The sequence below is a fragment of the Tupaia chinensis genome, unplaced genomic scaffold (assembly GCF_000334495.1).
Source record: "Tupaia chinensis unplaced genomic scaffold, TupChi_1.0 Scaffold000086_1, whole genome shotgun sequence".
NCBI classification, from domain to species: Eukaryota; Metazoa; Chordata; class Mammalia; order Scandentia; family Tupaiidae; genus Tupaia; species Tupaia belangeri.
Window position 1 is genome coordinate 5,576,238 of NW_006159548.1, and position 21,903 is coordinate 5,598,140.

General features: G+C 42.9%; 2 protein-coding genes across 7 annotated transcripts in view; one reads left to right on the plus strand and one right to left on the minus strand.

Annotated features, from left to right (window-relative positions):
• Positions 1-4,100: 4,100 nt before the first annotated feature.
• On the minus strand, positions 4,101-10,070 carry CXCL9 (C-X-C motif chemokine ligand 9). Its single transcript, XM_006142948.3, has 4 exons — positions 9,930-10,070; positions 8,298-8,424; positions 6,247-6,331; positions 4,101-4,375 (listed from the first exon to the last, which is right to left on the minus strand). The coding sequence occupies exons 1-4, from the start codon at positions 9,991-9,993 to the stop codon at positions 4,271-4,273; spliced, it is 381 nt and encodes a 126-aa protein (XP_006143010.1). The 5' UTR covers positions 9,994-10,070; the 3' UTR covers positions 4,101-4,270.
• A 4,288-nt stretch (positions 10,071-14,358) lies between these two features.
• ART3 (ADP-ribosyltransferase 3 (inactive)) overlaps positions 14,359-21,903 on the plus strand; it is a 75,986-nt gene continuing 68,441 nt past the window's right edge. For 4 of the 6 annotated variants that reach the window (XM_006142957.1, XM_006142956.2, XM_006142958.1 and 1 more), the window contains exon 1: positions 14,360-14,499. The gene's annotated coding sequence lies outside the window, so the exon portion shown is untranslated. Of the gene's footprint in view, positions 14,500-14,544; positions 14,654-21,903 lie in introns of those variants that run through there. The other 2 variants (XM_006142950.1, XM_006142955.3) reach the window with 2 other exon arrangements.

Here is a 21,903-nt window from a genome sequence, read left to right on the forward strand (position 1 = left end):
GCCGGACAGAGCCCCGGGTGGGGGCCCCGCCTCCCGCCGCCGCCTCGCTCGGCGCGGGTCCCGGGGGTAATAATTCTTTTTAAAAAAGATGTTTAAGGGCTCCTTTCAGACAACTTACAATAAGGTGAGAGAATATGTAATGTCTATAAATTCCCAGCAAATGGAATAGTGGTTACAATGCTAAACTCCCACATGGTCGACTGCGGTTTGAGTCCTGGACTCAGAGGCTTAAAACACACACCGAATGTGTGTGTACGTGTGTGTGTGTGTGTGTGTGTGTGTGCATGCCCAAAGTCCCAAGAGAAAAATGGAAGAAAAAGGATTGCGGCATGGCCACCCCCCTGGGGGGATGGTTTCTCACTTTCTGTCTGTCTGTCTGTCTCTCTCTCTCTGTCTCTCTGATAAGTGCATGTGCCCTATGGCAAAAACCTCTCTTATAAATTCCCGATTTCTTTCTTTGCTTACAAAGGATATTAACCTGCTATTTTATTTGTATACAATATTGAGAAGAACTCTGTTCCTCTGTAACCCAAATGATACGAGTTGTGGTGAGATGTCCCTAGGGATCCACAACTCTTTCTTCAGGAAATAAAGTGCTAGAACATCTCTTTCCTTTCCTCCAGAATGTTCTTTTGGTTTTTCCTTCAGGGATTCAGTTACAAAAAGAACAGCATTTTCTCTGTTGTCTACCAGACAACTGCACATGAGAAGGTTCCTGGTTCAAGTCCGGAGATCTCCTGAGTGTGCCAAGCATGCATTTGCCCATTATCCAGGCTGAGGGCTGGGGGTGGATCACGGCCTCAAGACCCTGCTGGGAATGCTATCTCTCTATTTTTCTCCTATTCCTGGAAGAAGTAAATAAACTTAAAAAAAAAAAAAAAGCCTCACGCCATCATGTGGCATGGTGGTTGGGATGCTGGACTCCCACATGGCTGACCATGGTTCGAGTCCTGGACCTAGCAGCTTGCTTTCTCACTTTCTCTCTCTGTCTCTGTCTGTTGCTGGTGAGCACATGCCCTATAGTAAATTTTAAAAATAATTATAATAAAAAATTATTTTATTTAATTCCATTATTATTATTTCTTTTGTTTGTTTTTCTTTAATTTGATGAGAGAAAGAGAAAGGGAAAAAACAAGCCTCCAGGTCCAGGACTCAAACTGCAGTCAGCCATGTGGGAATCCAGTGCCTTTAACCACCATGCCACCTACTGGCCCCCAAAGTAATCATTAAAAAAAAAATGCCTTGTGCCTCTTTGGCTGGTGACAACTTGGGAGATAATTAGCTCCTTACCAGTATGGAAGATTGCTTGTTTTTCCTTCTCATTTTATTTAGCACTGTTTTTGTTTCTTGATTGTGTGTGGGATTTTTGTTTGTTTGTTTGTTTGTTTGTTTGTTTGTTTTTTGGCTGTAGGGCATGAGCACTCACCAGAGAGAGGAGAAGGAAAATGAGAAATCACCGTCAAAGGGGGATGGCCATGTTGCAATCTTTCTCCTCCATTCTCTTCTTGGGATTTTGGACATGCAGGTGCAGGACTTGAACTGCTCAGTCAGCCATGTGGTATCCCCCTACCTTAGCCACTACACCACTAGTTGGTTCCACGTAACTCTTATAACTCAATGTTGCTATAAGGCAGTGTTGTCATATTTCCCACGTAAGTTTTTCCCTGTCCCCAACAAGTCCTTTCATGGGCTTTCATGTCTTGAGTAAGCACTACATCGTAGGAGACGAAAGTTAAAACATAAATGCATGTGAGAATTACTGCTAGAATAATTGAAGAGTAGGTTCGAGACCAAAAAAAAAAAAAAATTAAGATTTTTATTTCTGATCAATGGCTCTATTTATTGACACCATTCTTTTAAGAAGGAAAATATTTCAAAATGAAAGGTATACATGTCAATACTGCTTTGAAATGAAAAGTTACTTGCTTAGAGAGATTACATATAAATGATGAATGATGATAAGGTATGTGTACATATATGTGTATCTATCACAGATACATGGTCTTTGGCTATTAGTTACACACTAACCACTTTATCAGGGCGATAGAAGGTAACGGATCACAGACTCAAATTATGGAACACTGAGCATTTTCAGAGGCGTTACGTGGAAGGACCTCAGCAATTGATGATTAGATGAAATGTTTGGGAGGGATCACCACTGGGCAGCAATTAAAATCATTTGTGAGGGGAGCAGTGGCAATATTTAAAAGACATACTCTCCTACATGACTCACTGGCCTTCTCTTCGAAGAGGTTTCTCAGCTCTCTGGGACTACCTGGGAATCAAGCATGCCTCTACTAATGGAATTTGCAGCCTCCGGGTCTTTTTTATTTTTGAAGAGGTTTTTGCTAGAGGGCACGTGCGCTCGCCAGAAAGACAGAGAGAGACAGAGAGACAGAAAGCTAGAAACCACCCCTTCAGGGGTGATGGCCACACTGCAGCCCCTTCTCTTCCATTCTCCTCTCAGGATCTCGGGCACGGACACACATGCGCCTGGCGTGAGTTTAAAGCCACTGGGTTTGGGACTCAAACCGCGGTCGACTACATGGGAGTCCAGCGACATAACCATAACGCTAACTGCTGGTCCCCTCTGGGTCTTTTTATCTCACTGTTCCCTTTCTTCATGAGAGCACATGTGGCCATTGATAATCATAGCACTTGACAAACTGAGACAAACTAAACTGGCCATGAAATTCATATTTGCCCACGATGAGTTTTCAGAAGGACCCCGGTGGCTGCCTTGTAAGATAATACTGGGTCGTTGGCAAAGTCGTGACGCATGTTGGTATAGAAAAACATAGAAAATACTCCATGACTTTTCCGATGACCCAATAGAAAGCTGAGGCGTATCAGGAATGGCATTGAATGACTTTTTGTATTGTAGGAGAAAGGTTGGACCCTGGCTGGTCTCTAACGCCCCCTTTCTTTGTCAGATTCTATGATTTTAGGTGTCCTGTGTATTTTAGGAAAACAGCCCAGAATATCCACCAGTGTTTTCAACATGTGCTTCTTATTTGTTGGAGAAGCCAAGCTCACATCCTGTCATAAGATAAGGGTGTTGCATCCACCCTGGTCTCTGCAGTGACAACAGCCCGAAGATAATGAATAAAGGGGAAGGGAACCAGCAGTTAGAGTAATGAATAAAGGGGTGACCGGGGGTTAGACAATGCAGAGTACCCAGGAAATTGCTAGCATCTGCTTATCGCCTTCCTACCTGTAACAACCACAATTAGGAAAGTATTCGAATGATTCGAAACTGGCACATTTAGGCACAGTGGCAATTCGGAGAAGTAGACAGTGGTTCCTGCCCTCAGGGAGCTGAAGATCTGGTTGGAGACAGAATACACAAACTAAAATGAACTCGGTAACAATTAAGTGTGCGCCCCTGGGATACTGAGTACAGGGGACAGAACACAGTTAAGGTCATGTGAGAGTCCAAGAAGATTTTAAGAGGCAGGACTTGAACTGAGCCTTAAGTCTGCATTTAGTAAGGGTTGAGGGAAGAGAAGAAGAAATCTCTTCGGGGTGTGGGACAAGGTGAGCAAGGAGAAGACCCCGAAGCCTGAGTCTCTGGAATGAGAGGGCATGACATGTGTACAGGAGAGGAGGCAGGCCCTGCATCATAGCAGGAAGGTGAAGAACTGGTTTGACCGAGGTGAAAGGGAACAGAAAGAAATAAAGTGGCCAGCAAGGAGGAGGAGTCATGTGGCCTCGAAAGCCAGACAGATGGTTCTGAAAGTCGATCTCCAGGGGTGTGTCCCCAGGAATAACCAGCATAGATCTCTCAGATGCATGACGTGGGATGCCTGTTGGCTGATTCAAACACAGAGACTGCTGGCCACGGCAGCTTGGCGAGGCCTAGCTCAATTCCAGACTGCTTGACTCACGGCACGGTGACAGGCCCGAGGCTCTGGGGGTTGCAGTTCACAGCCCAAGAAGCCCACTTCACACAGCTGCTGCGTGTGGGATGTGGTCGCATGGGCTTTGTTCAGATGTGGCTAGTACTAAAATCACAGCCTTCAGCATGACGAAATTCAGATGGTTGGTGGGGGTGGGGGGTGGGGGTGGGAGAACAAAGATGGCCTCTTACAGTCTCACCATTTGGATGTTAATAGCATTTTCTAACTTTATTCACAATTTCAAAATAATACTTGAAAATTTTCTGGTCAAAACCACAAGCCTATGTATTAGATGCCATCCCTGTTAGGAATTATTTTTGTGTAATTTTAAAAAGCATTAACACAAAATACTTGTTGGTAAAAGAGGTCTCTTAGGTAGTCTTCTTTTGATGAGGACGTTGAGATTTTTTAACTTTCAGGAATTTCTTGCCTTTTTGACGTTTTTTCCCTTTCCTTTGCTTTTTCTTTTGGTTGACCTGCACGAAGGGGGAAGAAAGGGTGAGATTTTTGAATCTTAAAATTGGACTCTCCTGATTGTGGTCTTTCTATACCCTCAAAACTGGCTTAAAAGAGCTTTATTCTCTAAGAGGCTCCTTTTGATTATCTTTGGTTGCCATGAGAAGAAAAAAAAAGCTTTTCTTTTTTTTTTTTCTGGAGAGGTTTTTGCTATAGGGTGTGTGTGCTCGCCAGAGAGACAGAGAGAGAGACAGAAAGACAGAAAGTGAGAAATCACCCCCCAGGGGGGATGACCACGCCGCAATCCCTTCTCCATTCTCCTCTCGGGATCTTGGGCACGCATGCACACGCGCCTATCTGTGAGTTTAAGCCGCCAGGTCTGGGACTCGAACTGCAGTCGACTACATGGAAGTCCAGCGACATAGCCATTACGCTCACTGCTGGTCCCATAAGAGAGATTTTTGCTATAGGGCATGTGTGCTTGCCGGAGAGACAGAGAGACAGAAAGAGAGGAATCACCCCCAGGGGAGCACATGCTGCAACCCCTTTTCCTCCATTCTCTTGGGATTTGGGGCACACATGCACACGTGCCAGGAATGAATTTTAAGCCATCAGATCCGAGTCTCAAACCATGGTTGACAATGTGGGAGTCCAGCGATGTAACCATTTCACCATCTGCTGGTCGGAGAGCTTTTTAACTGGTCTTCCGTCTGTTTTCCTGGCATATTATTTTACTCACCCAACCTTGCTTACTACCCACCCGGCCCAACCACAGTTCCCTGAGGGCGGCAGCAGCTGTCGTGTCCACCTTTTACATGAGGAGGCTGAGGCCTGGGAAGGGTGACCAGCCCCATGTCGCATAGCTAGTATGTGGCAGGACCACTAGCCTGTGAGACTCTAGGACCCAAGCTCCCAAACACATATCTGGTGGCCCTCTCCCAACTCACTCTTCACCTTTTCTGAGTCTAGTTTTCTTTCTTTCTCTCTCTCTCTTTTTTTTTTTTTTTTACTTTCCCCATTTGCCAGAGTGTGTGCACTCACTGGAGATTGACAGAGAGAAAAAAAGAGGGCAAGTGAAAAAGAACCCCACCTCCCATGGAGGATGGTCACACCACAATCCCTTCTCCTCCACTTCTCCCTCCTTTCGGGACTTTGGGCAAACACATGTGCATGCCCAGGGTGTTTTTCAAGTTGCTGGGTCTGTGACTCCAACCATACGGTCAGCCATGTGGGATCCACCTAAGTCACCAGCTATCGGTTGGCCCCTGGTCTACTGTTCTACGTAAACCCCTTCACTCCTCCCATACAAACTCCAGCCATATTACTGGAGGTCCCTGAACTCAAGTTCTCTCCTGATTTTACTCAGCTTCATGTTGGTCTTACCCTTCTGGCGAATCATTTCTCCACCAAGATGCAATCGAATGTCACCTGATATAAGAAGTCTTCCTTAACATTTCTCCCTGCTCCTCCCCTGACAAAGTTAACACTCCTTCCTCTATAAACTTCAAGATTCTTCTATGTATGGTTGGTTTTTGTTTCTCACATTTCAACAGAATTGTCAGCAAATTGCTACAGAAGGAAGCGACTATATCATATTACTTTTATATCCTCAGTGTTGACCATTCAATTCAATGTGTATTTATCATACTGAATAAGACAGACAAGGTCCCGATTCTCATGGAACTTATATTCTAGAGGGGGACACAGACAAGTGATATTATATGCAGGAATAAAATTATACCTCAAGGTGATAACATCATTCTAGAAACAAAGAGGACTACATTAATATGAATAAAAAATATGTCCTTAAAAGAATCATACAAATTTTTTTGTTTTACAAAGTTAATTTATAAAAAAAAAAAAACAATTTTTGATCCTCCTTTTTACCAACCTTTTTCTCCCAATCTTTAATCAATTTCTTCACATTTGCTGAATCTGGGTTTAGACATGCTTGATCCCCATTCTTCATTGTAGCACTGCCCAAAAAATAACAAGATATGTCCTCTCATTGGTAATTTAAATGATAAAATTGTTTTTGAAGAAATAATGACAATCAAGGTGAATTTTACTGAATTGTCTAATGAAAAATGACTTTAAATATAATATTGAGTTGTCAGAAAAGTCACGATGCATTTTTGCATAGAAAAACAGGGACCAGCAGCTGGCGTAGTGGTTACATCACAGGACTCCCACATGGCTGACCCTGGTCCAAGTCCCAGACCTGATGGCTTGAAAATCATGCCAAGTGCATATGTGTGTGTGTCCAAGATTCCAGGAGGAGAACGGAGAATAGTGGAGGAGGGATTGTGTCATGGCCATATCCCCTTGGGGGTAATTTCTCACTTTCTTTCTCTCTCTCTTTCTGGCGAGCACAGGTGCCCTAAGGCAAAACCTCTTTAAAAAAAGAAAAAAGAAAACCATAGAAAAATGTCATGACTTTTCTGATGACCCAATACAATTTTCCTAAGTTAAGGCTAACAGATTTAATTTTAAAAATTATCCCTGTAGATATAGTTTAGAGATCTTTCTCCTCTTAGTTCCTCTATAGTCTGAGAATAAGAGAAGCCAATCCATTTATCATCTGTTGATTTTGGTATCAAAAGACTTAATATATGCATACCATTTGATCTAGCAATTGTACTATCTAGAGTTAGAAAGAATTAAAGACATAATACTGCCATAATAACAATATGATTTCAATAGGAAAAATTTGTAAATAATCTACATTTCCAACAATAGGAACTGGTCGTATAAATTATAGTATATCATATGATGGAATACAATTTGGCAAAGCTAAAAATGACATTATGAGAAGACTTACTGACATGACAAAACGTTCAAAATAAAGTATGAATGAAAAAGCAGGTTGCAAAACAGTACACACGACTTTAGTGTGTGAAGGCTTCAAAAAAATTATTGGGAAAATAAAATTAAACAAGTTTGTAGTGGTGAAAGAAACTCAAAACCCATGCATAGTTTTTTCATAAAATGTATTGGGTTGTCAGAAAAACCATGGCGTATTTTCTTTTTTAGAGAGACTTTTGCTATAGGGTATGTGCACTTGCCAGAGAGACAGAGAAAGACAGACAGACAGAAAGAAATCACCCCCTGGGGGGATGGCCAAACCACAATCTCTTCTCCTTAATTCTTCCCTTGGGCACACATGCACACATGCCCAGCGTGAGTTTTAAGCCACTGGATCCAGGACTCGAACCACAGTTGATTATGTGGGAGTCCAGTGACGTAACCATTACACCATCTGCTGGCCCCAGTCATGATGCTTTTTCTAGGCAAAAATGACTCATGACTTTTCTGACAACCCAGTGTTTTCCATAAACTTTTCCAGGACCCCTCATATTATGTACATAAGTATTTGTCTATCTATTTTGTTTCTACGTATGTATACACAAAGCAGACAAGGAAGATTCCAAGGTCTATGTACCAATGGGTTAACAGTATTTGTTACTGACGATAGGATTATAAGTGATTTTTATTTTGCTTTTTAGGGCCACCTGTAAGAAACTACAAGTTTCTACAATTAATATGAGTTACTTCAAATATATACCATCCTTGTTTCTTAATGACTACTGGAAATTCTTTATTTTCTAGGAGAAGAAAAAAAAAAGTAGGCTAGATTTATGGAGGGGTTAACCATCTGAACTTTATTATTTTTTTTAAAAGAATTACATTATTTAACTTTATTTATTTATTTATTTTAATTTGACCAGAGAGGGACAGAGCGAGAAAGCAAGCTGCCAGGTCTGGGACTCAAACCGCAGGCAGCTATGTGGGAGTCCAGCACCCTAACCACCACGCCACTTGCCGGCCCCATCATCTGAACTGTAAATATCTTTACGAAGAAGCACTCCAAGGGTAACACTCTCACTAACTTTAATATACCTGTTAATATGGCACCTGCATGTTGGATGGGCTTTTACTTACATGATTTCAGTTTTCTCACAGAAAGGGCTTGGGGCGTATTGTTTAATGTCCTTTAAGAACCGTAAGTGGATCATCGCTTTGGTACTGTCAATGCAGACACAGCGTCCGCTCTTCATTATTAGGGCACCTAAGGAAAAGTGGAAGGGTCGAACGTATCGGTGAGGAGCAATGTCTCAATTTAGATGAGCCATCAAAATGACACATTTGACTTAATCACCATCGTTAGCACTAAGTGTGTAAATCATCACCACAAACTTTTGAATTATGTATTATTTTCATAATACATAATTTCTGAGGTTCTGAGAGATTAAATAAAAAGCAGTCACAGAATTTTTACAAAACAGGTCCAGGGTTTTAGCTCAGGTCTCTTGAAGTCTAAAGGTGTTAATCTTAACACTATCCCTTACAGCCGTAGAAAGAGAAGAGATCTTATTATATTGAGTAAGTGCCTATTACAGGTCAGACACAGTGGTAGCCAACGCACAGGTACAATGAAGATCACAGCTTAGAAGCAACTCTCAAAGCCATTTAGAACCTGACTTCAACACCATTTAGAACCTGACTTCAACACCATTTAGCACCTGACCTCAACGCCATTTAGCACCTGACCTCAAAGCCATTTAGCACCTGACTTGAGTGGAATGGAGCTGGTGGTGGCTTAGACAGAAAGCTCTACTTGTTATAACAATTACCACCTCTATTCCCATCCCCAACCTCCCTCTTCCCTATTGCCATGATTTTCAACAGTGCTTTAAACTTTGTAAAACTCTTAAAAATACATTGTCTTGGGACCAGCAGTTAGCGTAATGGCTATGTTGCTGGAATCCCACGTAGTCGACCGTGGTTTGCGTCCAGGACCCAGTGGCTTAAAACTCATGCCGGGCACGTGTGCGTGCATGCCCAAGATCCCTAGAGGAGAACAGAGGAGAAGGGATTGCAGCGTGGCCATCCCCCCTGGGGGGGGGGGAGGGGGATTTCTCGCTTTCTATCTCTCTATCTCTCTCTGTCTGGCTGGCGAATGCATGTGCCCTATAGCAAAAACCTTTCTGAAAACAAAAAACAAAAACCAAAAAACAAAAAAACAAAAAAACCATTATCTTTGTATCCCAATTCTTACATTCACTCAGCATGTATTCACCCAACACTCACATTGTGGTCAGTAGAACAGGTGTAAGTACAAAATTTCCAGATTTTAGAGAGCAAACCAAGGTCTACAAAGGTTGTTATATGACCAGGGTAATAAAAACAGAGAGTAAACAGATTAAGGACAACCTCTCTGCTTGTCAGATCCTTCATTGGTTAACCACAGACATACTTACAAAGAAACAGTATCAGAGTGGTGAAGACAATGAGTCAGTGTCTTCGGCCTTACCACACCCAGCTCAACATGCACTTATTCATTCAATGCTTACTAGGAATTCACACACCTCTGCTGAAAAGGCTCATGTTTGACTTGAAGTTCCAAGTTACGACCTTTGGATAATTGTCCACAACACTGACACGCTTTGACGAGCAGCCAGCACTACTGTCCAATGCATGCAGAACAGTCACCCATCTCCAGGGAATCAAGAGGAGTTCACAAGGGTTCACTTCTCGGACTTTACTCACCTAATATCACTCAGAACCTCTTACCTTGAATTCCGACCAGAACCAGGAAGGTGACATTCAAGAAGAGAAGAATACCTTTTTTCTCCATTGTGGTAGAATGAAATTCCTCTAGATCACCCCTGTATGGATTTCTAGCTTGAGAAATTTCTTAGAGCATGCCTTTTTGGAAACCATATTTATTTAGTACACCCATTTCCTTTCTAAACTTTGATTGGTTGGCATCCTTAGCTGATCTAACAAAACAGACCACAAGCTTGGTTGTGCTGGGGGAAACCCTACTCTCAGATCCAAGGGAATTTCTGCATGTTTTTTTTTTTCCATTTCACATAAATGGGTGTTTTATAGTAAGGGATGTGAAACCAGCAATCCTGGTGGCCTTTAAGCACACCCATAGCTGCTCACCTGAGTAAAGAATAGGTTACATAATAAATAATAGATTACATTAGAGTCATAAAACGAGGGCTAGCGCTGTGGTTTGCAGGTGGGAAATAGCAAAGTCCAATAAGTAACACACTTTTCAAATTCACTTACTGTTTGCGGCACGTCCTTCTACAAGATACATGGTGACGTTTATTTTTTTCTTATATTGTCCACTCAATGACTTAAAGCATCTTCATTTATTTAGAGACCGGGTCATTTTTTCTATCAGTGGTAAATTTATTTTATGTCAGTGTTGCTATAATTTATTACTTTTGTTTATTTATTTTTAGAACATCTTAAAATTTTAATCCTTCCTTTACAGGTTACCTAGATCACTTCTCATTACTATACAAAGTTAGGAGCCACCACAAGCAAATGCAAGGCAGTGGCACACGTCAATTTCTCAGAGTCCTGTTTTGCAGGGTGTCTGAAGGCACTGCTCGGAGTCTCTTCTGGAAAGCGGATTTCAGTTTTGAGGGCTTCCTTGTCACAGCGAGGGTTATCAGGAACAATAAGCCTTTGCCAAGTCAATAAGTTAGCTTCATCGACCTGGATGTTATGAAAGACTTTCATTTCACATTTGCAGATTTCTTCAAGCTCCTTCATCCTCCTCCTCCTGGTCACCATCCTGGATCTGGTGCTGCTGCTTTCCCAAATCATTTATTATTTTAAAATTTGTTAGTTAGAATAAGGGTTCAGTTGTGTGCAAAAGACCCAAGTTAACAGTGGCTAAGAAGCTTGTTCTCCCAGACAGAGGTAGGCAGACTAGCACGGGTACAGTGCCTCTTTTCCGAAGGTCTTCCAGGATTCTTCGATCTTGTTGCTTTGTCATTGTATCTATAGATTTCTGTCCTCATGCACATAGCCAAAAGTGACTTGCCACCATGCTCCAATTTCCAAGTCAGGATGGTGAGAAGATAGAAAAAGCACATGTTTCTCCTTTCTAGACACATCCTAAAGTTGCACCCATCCTCTTCCATCACCTCCCATGGGGCACAGCTTATTACATGGCCATACTTGGGTACAGGGATATATGTGCTCAAGTGGGAGGGGGAGGAGAGAAAGTACCCCCCGATGGGGCGTGGTTGTGCTGCAATACCTTCTCCTCCCTTTCTCCAAGGGAATGCAATCTTTATTCTAGTTGACCAGCTAAGAAATGCAGGTTCCATTACTGTAAAACAATGTTTCCCAACCTTTTCATACAGACTGCCCATGTACCTTGAGGGGAAAAAAAAATCTATTAAATTGAAATGAACTGGAATCTAAATTAAATTGTTCCCTGGGTCAGCTCTGTGATGCGGCAGTAATGTGCTGCTCAAGAAAAGATGGATTCCACAGGGCGACTGTGGTTTCAGTTTCCAGCTTGCTCAGATGGAAAATATGCCAGGCATGCGGGAAAGTGCCCAGATCCAATGAACTGGAAGAATGGAGGAAGGGGATCACATGACCAGATCCTGTGAACAGACCCTGCAGAGGGTGTTCTTCACTCTTAATCTCTCTCCCTTTTATTTCTTTTTTTAAAAAGAATTAATTAATTTATTTATTTATTATTATTATTATTTAATTCACTAGAGAGAGACAGAGCGAGAGGGAAAGTGAGAAAGCAATCTGTCAGGTCTGGAACTCAAGCCATGGTCAACCATGTGGGAATCTAGTGCTTTAACCACCCTACCACCTGATTCAGTCTCTCTTACTACGTGTGCATGCATGTGCATAAATGCGTGTGCACTCTGTCATGAATAAAAAAAAATACTTTAAAAAATAGTAAATAAATGTAATTTCTCCCTAAGGAGAAATTTATTGGTACTGCTTCATGATATAGTGGCTAGACACTGTGCAGAAGTAGGATCCCTCTTGGCTGATTGAGTTGCAGTTGCTGAAAAACACACCAGGCAGGACCAGCAGATGGCATAACGGTTATGTCTTTGGACTCCCACATAGTTGACTGCAGTTCAAGTCCCAGACCCAGCGGTTTAAAACTCAAGCCAGGTGTGTGTCCACGTGTGCCCAGAGGAGAATGGAGGAGGAGGGATTGCAGCATGGTCATCTCCTCTGGGGATGATTTCTCGCTTTCTTTCTGTCTGCCTCTGTCTCTGTGGTGAGCACACAAGCACTATAGCAAAAACAGGGGTCAGCAGGTGGCATAGTGGTTAAGGTGCTGGACACTCCTACATGGATGACCACAGTTCAAGTCCTGGATCTGGTAGCTTGCTTTCTCACTTTCCTTCTCTCTGTGTGTCTATCTTTCTCTGATCAAATGAAAAGAAATGAATGAGTAAATAAAATTAAATAAATAATTCTTAAACAAAACAAAACAACAAAGAAATGCACCAAGCATGCACACGTAGACAGGATGGAGAACTGGAAGAAAAACAATGATGGCATGACTGGTCTTGCTGAGTGCTTTCTCTCTCTCTCCTGCATGTACGTGCATATAATCTCTGACACTTAAAAACAAAAAGAAGGAAATTTATCTCTTTTGAGAGACATTAAATTTTAAGAAATAAATTTTGTTGGATAGAGTTGAACTTTGGTGGGTCACTAATGATTGTAATAGCTAAGCTTTTTATTTTCTGCTCTCCAAGAACCAATTTTTTCCCTTTTTCGGGCCAATATTGCTCCCTTCCTATTCCCATCAAGAATGCACACTGTAGGGACCAGCAGTTAGTGTAATGGCCATGCCACTGGACTCCCATGTAGTCGACCACGGTTTGAGTCCTGGACCCGGTGGCTTAAAACTCACGCCAGGCGCGTGTGCGTGCATGCCCAAGATCCCGAGAGGAGAACGGAGGAGAAGGAATTGCGGCGTGGCCATCCCCCCTGGGGGGTGATTTCTTGCTTTCCGTCTCTCTGTCTGTCTGGCGAGTGCACGCGCCCTATAGCAAAAACCACTCCAAAATATGGGGAGACCAGATAGATGGGGCACGTTTTCTGACTTGGTATATGGATGTCTAAAAGGAACACTGCAAAATCCTTTTCGAAGAAAACATCAGGTGACCTTTTGATACATGCATTTGGCTATGCTTAATTTTTGTAATGACTGTGCCCATGCAGGATGGAGCTGAGTTCAGGTCCCAGCTTTGTTATATAATGAGTGGGTACAAAATACTGAACTTTGGTGAGCCTCAGCCCTCTTATCTGAGAAAACCATTAGTGACAGGCTGCTAAGATGAATGGCAGCAATACTTGTCAACTGCCAACCAAGACAAGCCACTGGCTATTCTTTTTAGCAAAGAAAGGAGGGTGAGAACTTCTCAGGATAAGGACAAAGACCAGGGCCAGCTGGTGGCTGGTGGTTACGGTGGCTGGATCTCTATGGCCCACTGAGCAGTTCCAGCCCCAGACCCACTGCCCGTAAAACAGTAGGGTCCATGTGTTCAAGTGCCCAAAATCCCAAGAGGAGAATGGAGAAGAGATTGTCCAGTGGCCAACTCCCACCACCACGCCCTGCCCCCCAATCTCTCTCCAGTGAGCAGCATGTACCCTATAGCAAATTAAAAGAAAATATTAAAAAAAAACAAAAACAAAAACGCCCAAGACCCCGCATGGTCTGCCCCTGTCCAACTTTTCAGCTTCTTCCCTCCCAGCTCGACCCCACCACATGTCTTCTCTCAGTCCTTCGAAGAGACAGAGCTCCTTGCCATGGCATTGTTTTTCGGTCAAGTCGTTTTCCTGCCCAGAACGCGGCGCCTGCTCTGTGCCCTAACCTACTGCCCAGAAATCTTAGTTACCCACGTCTACACAAGGCGCTCCCACGGCACCACTTGCTCTCCCCATTGAGCCACAGTCCACCACAATGTTGCTCCTTGCCGGGATCCCATGATGAAGATGCCCCTCCACTGCTAGACCAGCGAGGTCTCGTCTAAACACGATGCTGAACACGGTGCCTCGCACAGCGGAGCCGCAGGAGATGCGCGCCCAGCAGCCAGGTAGGCAGCTCGGAGCCCAGCTCTGCAGGACTGGCGACCTGCCAGGGCGTGAGGGGCTCCGTGCCCCAGGCTGAGGCGCACACTGCGCATGCCCAGCCAGCCAGGGTTCCAGAACTTTCCTCCCTGGGGAAGTTACAACCCGAGCGCCCAACGACTCTCGCTCGTGCTGCTCGCGTCGCTGCTGCGTGTCCTTGTTGCCTGCGCTGGTCCGGCTGGAAGGGAAGAGAAGCACCTGGGAAGGACAGGTAGTGGCGGTGTCCGAGGGAGCCCTGGTCCGGTCTCCTGCCTGCCCCCCGGCCGCCCACAGCCCAGGACCCGAGCAGGCCACGTGCCCTGGGGACTCGCCGCGGCAGATGCCGCGAGCAGAGGCCCATTTTACAGACTCCACATGAGGTTTGGGTGAGCGAGAGGCAATGATGGCCCTGGGCTTACAAGTATCCCTGGGCTGTGGACACGGATGGTGGGGCGAAGGCCTTCTGCGTGAGAGGAGCCGTTGGGTCAGTTAGCAGTCACTCCAGGCTGGTCTTGTTTATTTCCCACTAGGGGCCGATTTTTTCAGGTAACAATGGGGATGCCCCTATGAGCAGTGGGGCCTTCGTGCTAAGACCCCTCTGAGTAGGTTTGGCCCATGGAAATGACCTGGGGAACCTTTAGGCCTGCTCAGACCCGTGCTTCCCAGGCTTCCTTTCGGAAGTTGTCACAGCAACTCCAAGACCCAAGCACGTTTTTGAGTGGGATAAGCAAAGAAAATTCTCCCAACGTTGTGTTTATGGCTAGACAAGGCTTTTAGGAGAAACAGAAACCAGGGAAGAGGATGTCCGCAGGCGGTTCTCACAGTCCTGGGAAGGGAGCCAAGGATTATCAGGGATGTTGAAATCAACAGAAAAGTTCCCAGTTCCCCCTTGGACAAGAGTTTTCACCTCTTTTGCCTTGAAAAATTCCAGTTCTGTGTCCCTGCGGGACCATATGCTGGTGTCACCCCCCACCCCCTCAGTGCCTCACAGAGCAGGATTCTTAACTTTTCACATGTGTTGGTTGGCCTACCCCTTTCACCTTTTTGGCTATGGAATCAGTGTGGTCTAATTATATAGGCAGTGTGATCTCTGTCACTGCGAAGGTGAAGATAAGTGTCTCTCTTCCTTTTTAACATCTCATAGAGGAAGTTTCTCTCATAATGAAAGCCCCAGGCCCGTAGGAACGTCTCACACTATGGACTTCCCCTCCTCTCCTGCAGCTCTTGCTAGGATGAAAGGATGCTGAGTTGAAAAAAGGGTTTCTTGAAAGTCTCAGGACCCCTGATTTAGCATTCTGGTTTTTCTTTTTCCCTCTTTTCTCACCATGCAGGGAGTCAGGCTTTTCTTTTAAAATATTACAACCTCTTACGCTATCACAAGCAAATCATAGCAGGGGGAGGTTTCATATCCTGTTTGTATCTTAGGCCACTGAAAGAAAGGAGCAAGTTCTTTGATAATCTTACTATCTGGCTCACTGGTATGTATTTCTCATGCAAAACTTACGGACTGGGTTAAATTGGTGAATACACTATCTCGAGGGAGAATGTCAGGATGTCATTGAAAGCACAGCTGCAGCTAAATGTTGGCAGCAACACGACGTTTTCACCCTGTGACTTTAGGCACATCAGCCTGTGGGCCAATGACCTATAACTAGAGTCATCCGAAGCTGGTGTCTAATCTGAAGAAAAATTATACTGAAAAGGGAGGAAAAGGTTTTTTATGTGTAAAATATTTGTATTTCTTTAAAATAATTTACTTTAAAATTGCTTATAAAAGTAGCTTTTTTTTTTTTTTTTTTTTTTTTAGGGAGATTTTTGCTTTAGGTTTTTGCTATTTTTGCCAGGCAGATGGAGAAAGACAGAGGGAGAGAAAGTGAGAAATCATCCCCCAGTGGTAAGGCCATGTTACAATCCCTTCTCCTCTATTCTTCTCTTAGGATTTTGGGCATGTACACACACACAGCTGACATGAATTTCAAGCCTTCAGGTCCAGGACTCGAACTGCGTCAGCCATGTGGGAGTACAGTGCCTTAACTATACCACCTGCTAGCTCCTAAAATTCCATGAGTAACTTTATAAGAAAACAGTCTGTGTTCGTGAAACTCATCTTTATTGTTTATTTATTACTGTTCAGTCATTGAATTTTCATTATTATGATTCTAGGCTTTGAGAACACAAAGATACACAATAATTTTTGCCCTCAAAGAGCTCAGGGATGGCCTGAGTGCTGGGCAGTGGAAGCCAGATCCCACATGGTTGACCATGGTTTGAGTCCTGACTCTGGCAGCTTGGAAAACATGGCAGGCATCTGTGCTTGTTCTCAATTCTGATAGGATGGAGAAGTGGAGGAGGGAGGGTTGTAATCTGGCCAGGCCCTGTTGGAAAGGACTTTTTTCTTTCTCTCTTTTTAACTTTTTTTTTTGGAGAGATTTTCACTGTAGGGCGCGTGCGCTCGCCAGACAGACAGAGACATAGAGACAGAAAGCGAGAAATCACCCCCCGGGGGGATGGTCACGCCGCAATCCCTGCTCCTCCATTCTCCTCTCGGGATCTTGGGCACGCAACGCACACGTGCCCGGCGTGAGTTTTAAGCCACCGGGTCCGGGACACGAACCGCGGTCGACTACGTGGGCGTCCAGCGACATAGCCATTACGCTAACTGCTGGTTCCCTCTTTCTCTCTTTTTCACACACCAGCACCCTGGAGCATTTACAATCAAAGCTCAAAGTTTAATGAGAGAAAGTAGCATAAATTAACAATTACTATAGGAGAAGTGGTATGATAAAGGATTGTACAAGATTATTGGAGATGCAGAGAAACCCACAACCCTGGCTGCTGGAATCAAACACGTCTGAGAGGAAGAACTGGTTGGAATTTGTTACTAGAAAAAGGTATGGGAAAGGTATCCTGAGTTTGAGGCACGAGAAGGGATGTCAGATAGCAAAAACTGCAAGTATTGGGTTGTCGGAAAAGTCATGTCACATGTTTGCATAGAAAAACATTGAAAAATACGTTGTGACTTTCCCGACAACCTAATGCTTTGGCAAGAGTGAAAGGTAGAGGGGTAATGGGGGAGTTCCGAAAAATTAAGCTAGAAATGTAGCAGGAACAAGAGGATGAAGGACCTCGTAAATCTCTTTGTGGTAAGGAGGACACAGAAGGAGTTTAACCAGGGAAGTGACATGAAGAAATTTACATACATATATACCTGTACATCTGAACCTTATCACCAATTTTCTGTTTTTGTTTTTTTTTTTTGAGAGGTTTTTGCTATAAGGGGTGTGCACTCGTCAGAGACACACAGAGAGACAGGAAGTGAGAAATCCCCCCCCAAGGGGGATAGCCACGCCTCAATCCCTTCTCCTCCATTCTCCCCTCAGGATCTTGGGCACGCACGCATACGCGCCCGGCGTGAGTTTTAAGCCACCGGGTCCAGAACTTGAACCACGGTTGACTACATGAGAGTCCAGTGACATAGCCATTACACCAACTGCTGGTCCCATTACCAATTATCTTTTTTTTTTTTTTTGAGAGGTTTTTGCTATAAGGGGTGTGCACTCGTCAGAGACACACAGAGAGACAGGAAGTGAGAAATCCCCCCCCAAGGGGGATAGCCACGCCTCAATCCCTTCTCCTCCATTCTCCCCTCAGGATCTTGGGCACGCACGCATACGCGCCCGGCGTGAGTTTTAAGCCACCGGGTCCGGGATGCAAACCGCGGTCAACTACTTGGGAGTCCAGCAACATAGCCTTACGCTAACTGCTGGTCCCACCAATTATCTTTTAATTAATCTTATTTTATAGAAATATTTCCCTGTATCCACTTAGTTTATCAGAATAGCACACACACTACACTACAAAAGTTCAACTAAATACAAAAAATCAGTAATAGAAAAATTGATGACCACCACCAACAAAAAAGACATTAAAAAGCAGATTACTAAATTGCAAAGTGAATTTTTCCTTATTAGTAAGTTTTTTATATATATATATTTGTTTACACAGGATCTGCTAGGTCTGTTTTCTTGCTTTAACCTCCTGAGCGACTCAGACTATAAGTGTATACCACTGTGACTTGCTTTTAAGGGGGGGCAGGAATTGAACCCTGGATTCTCATGTGACTTTAACCTACCAAGTAGCAGCTTCTCCTCATGCATGCTTCCATGCCTGGGCGTATGAGTAATCACTTAAAATGTAAATGTATTGAACTCTCCTGTTAAATGTATGCACAAAAGAGTGTATTTAAATGATGGAAGACAGCAAGGGGAAGTCCTGCAAACACACCACCAATCCAAGGATTACAACCTTATCAGCAATTGGTATGTATTTCGGAATACCTTTGTCTTGGTGTGCCTTGGGTGGTTATAACAAAATACCACAAGTTGATTAGCTTATAAACAACAATGATTTATTTGTCACAGTTCAGAGACTGGCAGTCCAAGGTCAAGGTGCTGGCAGATGCTGTGTCTGGTGGGGGCCTGTTCCTCATAGACAAAGGCCTTCTTGCTGAGTCTTCCCATGGTGGAAGTGTAGACAAGCTCTCTTGGGCCTGTATTTATAAACTCACTGATCCCATTCATTGAGGGCTCTGTCCTCTACCCTGATCACCTTCCCAACAGCTTCACGTCCTAATCCCATCATCTTGGGGTTAGGATTTCAACAGAAGAGTTTTGGGGGAATCAAACATTCAAACTATAGCATCTCTCTATTGGGTTGTTGGAAAAATCATGACACATTTTTGCATGGAAAAAATACATCATGACTTTTCCAGTAACCCAATATAACCCATCCTTTTGCCCTGTATTCTACTGTGTTCCTACTTTATATAATCACTATCCTGAACTTTGTAGTCAGTGTTTCCTTCCTTTTTAAATTTTTTTTCCAATAATTTCTTTCTGTATATTGCTCCTAAATAACATGTTGAGGATTTTTTGGCTTGTGTTTTGAGCTTCATAAAATGCTGTAAAATTACAACTAATTGGGACTATTCCCTGGTACTTGAGTTTTAATCTATAATAGTATTCCTAAATGTCATCCATGTTGCTACATTAGTTCTCTCTGTTATGTAATACTGATTTGTATAAAGATACCACAACTTATCTATCATTTGATGATAAATATTTTAGTTGTTTCCAGTTTGTTTCTTTATAGTAGAGTGCTGCTATTAAAATTCTTGCACATGGGAACTGGTAGGTGGTGTGGTGGTTAAGATGCTGGACTCCCACACGGCAGTCATGGTTCTCATCCTGAACCTTGCTTTCTTACTTACCCCTACCCCCACATCTCTCTCTGGTCAAATTAAAAAATAATAAATAAAATTAAATAATTCTTAAGAAAAAAATTTTGTACACATTCCTGGTGCTATAAAGAAGTTTCTGTGGGGTATATACCTAGGAGTAGAATTTAAAATTGATAGGCTATAATGTGTAGTCTCTCCAATACTTGGTATTTTCATAATTTTTGTCAGTCGAGTAGGTATAAAATATTTCATCATGGTCAAAAATTTCCATTTACTAATGATGTTGAATTTTTTTATAATTATTTTCTGTGTGTTTCATCTCGTGCCCATTTCTTTTTTCTTTTCGGTTGTTTGTTCTTTTTTGGAAGTTGATTTCTTTTTTTTTTTTTTTTTAAATTTATTATTATTTCATTTTGATGAGAGAAGGAGAGGGAGAGAGAGAAAGAGAAAGAGAGAACAAGCCACCAGGCCCAAGATTTGAACTATGGTCAGCCATGTGGGGGGTCCAGCACCTTAACCACCATGCCACCTGCCAGCCCCAAGAAATTCATTTCTAAGAATTCTTTATGTGTTGTAGATCCTAAGCCTTTGTCAGTTTTATGACTTGCAGGACCAGCAGATGGCATAATAGTTTGCATCGCTGGACTCCCACGTACTCTGCTGCAGTTCAAGTCCCTCACCCGGTAGCTTAAAACTCACGCTGGATGCACGTGTGTGTGTGCCCAAGATCCCAACAGAAGAATGGAGGAGAAGGGATTGTGGCGTAGCCATACCCCCTGGGGGGTGATTTTTCGCTTTCTGTCTCTCTGTCTCACTCTGTCTTTCGAGCACGCACACATATAGTAAAAAATATCTTTGAAAAACAAAAACAAACAAAAAACTTCTAGGTTGTGATTTCTCTTTCCACTTTAAAAATTATTTAATTTTATTTATTATTATTATTTTGCTATAGAGCATGGGTATTCACCACAGAGAGAGAGAGAAAGAGAAAGAGAGAGAAAAGGCAAGCTGCCAGGTCCAGGACTAGAACCACAGTTGGCCACGTGGGAGTCCAGTATCTTAATCACGGTGCTACCTGCTGCCCCCTCTTTTTTACTTTTTTTAATGGTGCCTTTTTAATGAATGAATGCTATTCAATTTAATGTATTCCCATTAGGTTTTACAATATCCTTTAAATAGGTCTTAGATATCCTGCACTGGTGGACCACTGGGTGTTTAGTGGGTTTTTGGCAGCACTTATGAGTAGAATTTTCTTTCTGTTACTTTTATATTTTCTTGCTGTATGTTACTAATATGAGTAATCTAATTGATTACATGGAGGTTTTGTGACCCTATACGATTTTGCGGTGGAAAATAATCGATCATTTTGTAATATTTAGATTATTGTATAAAAGTAGATGTAAACTTACCCTTGGTAATAGTTAAAAATCATTTTTGATGATTTATCATTTTAATGATAATCATTTTTGTTTCCACACCCTTTTAAAGACCCTTTCATCATTAAAAGACAAGTTTAGAAGATTTCACCTTAGCAGATACTAGTCCAGGAACCAACTCGTGGCATGGTGCTTAAGGTGGCTGGATCCTACATGGCCAACCAGGTGATTTAAGTCCTGGACCCCATGGCTTGAAAAACATGCCAGACACATGTGTGCGTGTGCCCCAAATCTCAAAAGAAGGAGAGATGAAGGAGAAGGGATTGCAGCATGGCCATTCCCCATGATGAGTGCTCTCTCATTTTCTCACCCTGTCTCTCTAGTGAGTGCCTCTGTGCTCCAGCAAAATTTAAAACATAAATAAATAAATAATAAATTCTCTTTCTTAACAAAAAAAAAGAAGAAGAAGATACTTGTCCATATTGTTTAGCTCGGTTTGCTGGCAGTGCGAGTCTTACCTTGCAGGGAGAGTAAAGGAGAAAAGCGCAGTGCGGAAGAGTTCAGTATCGAGCTCGTAGTACTGTTAGACATGGAGAAGACGTGTTTCTGCAGGTACAGGCTGTAGGAGTGCAGTGACACACCAAGCCTGCTCACGTGTAGCAGGGTTGTGTCTATCCAAAGTAAATTTCAGGAAGTTATCTTTTACACTGACTCAAAGTTGAATTTCGAAAATTACTTTTTGATATTTTCTCTCAAAAGGACATAGTTAGATTCTATCTTTTGTAGTGTATGTGAGTTAGTACTTGAAATAAGTAAATAATTGTTCCCCCTTTTTTTTAACATATCTGTGTCCATAACCTTCCAGTTTCACCAGCCATCCCCTCTAGTTCTGCCATGTAATGGTACCTCAAGTTTGTTCTAAATAGTGTTATTTTGGATTTGTTCTGTTTTTAACCTTGCAGAATCAAGAAGATCTACAGGTCATGAAATAGAGGAACCAGCAAATGAACAAAAGTTAGTT

What these genes read in the sequence shown, in the direction of transcription:
- CXCL9 (XM_006142948.3), bottom strand. Translation starts at nt 9,993, where the DNA reads ATGGAGAAAAAAGGTATTCTTCTCTTCTTGAATGTCACCTTCCTGGTT. An exon ending in GGTTCTGGTCGGAATTCAAG is followed by an intron (nt 8,425 to 9,929) that starts GTAAGAGGTTCT and finishes ACTTTTCCTTAG; the next exon opens with GTGCCCTAATAATGAAGAGC. An exon ending in TTAAAGATTGGGAGAAAAAG is followed by an intron (nt 4,376 to 6,246) that starts GTTGGTAAAAAG and finishes CCCTTCGTGCAG; the next exon opens with GTCAACCAAAAGAAAAAGCA.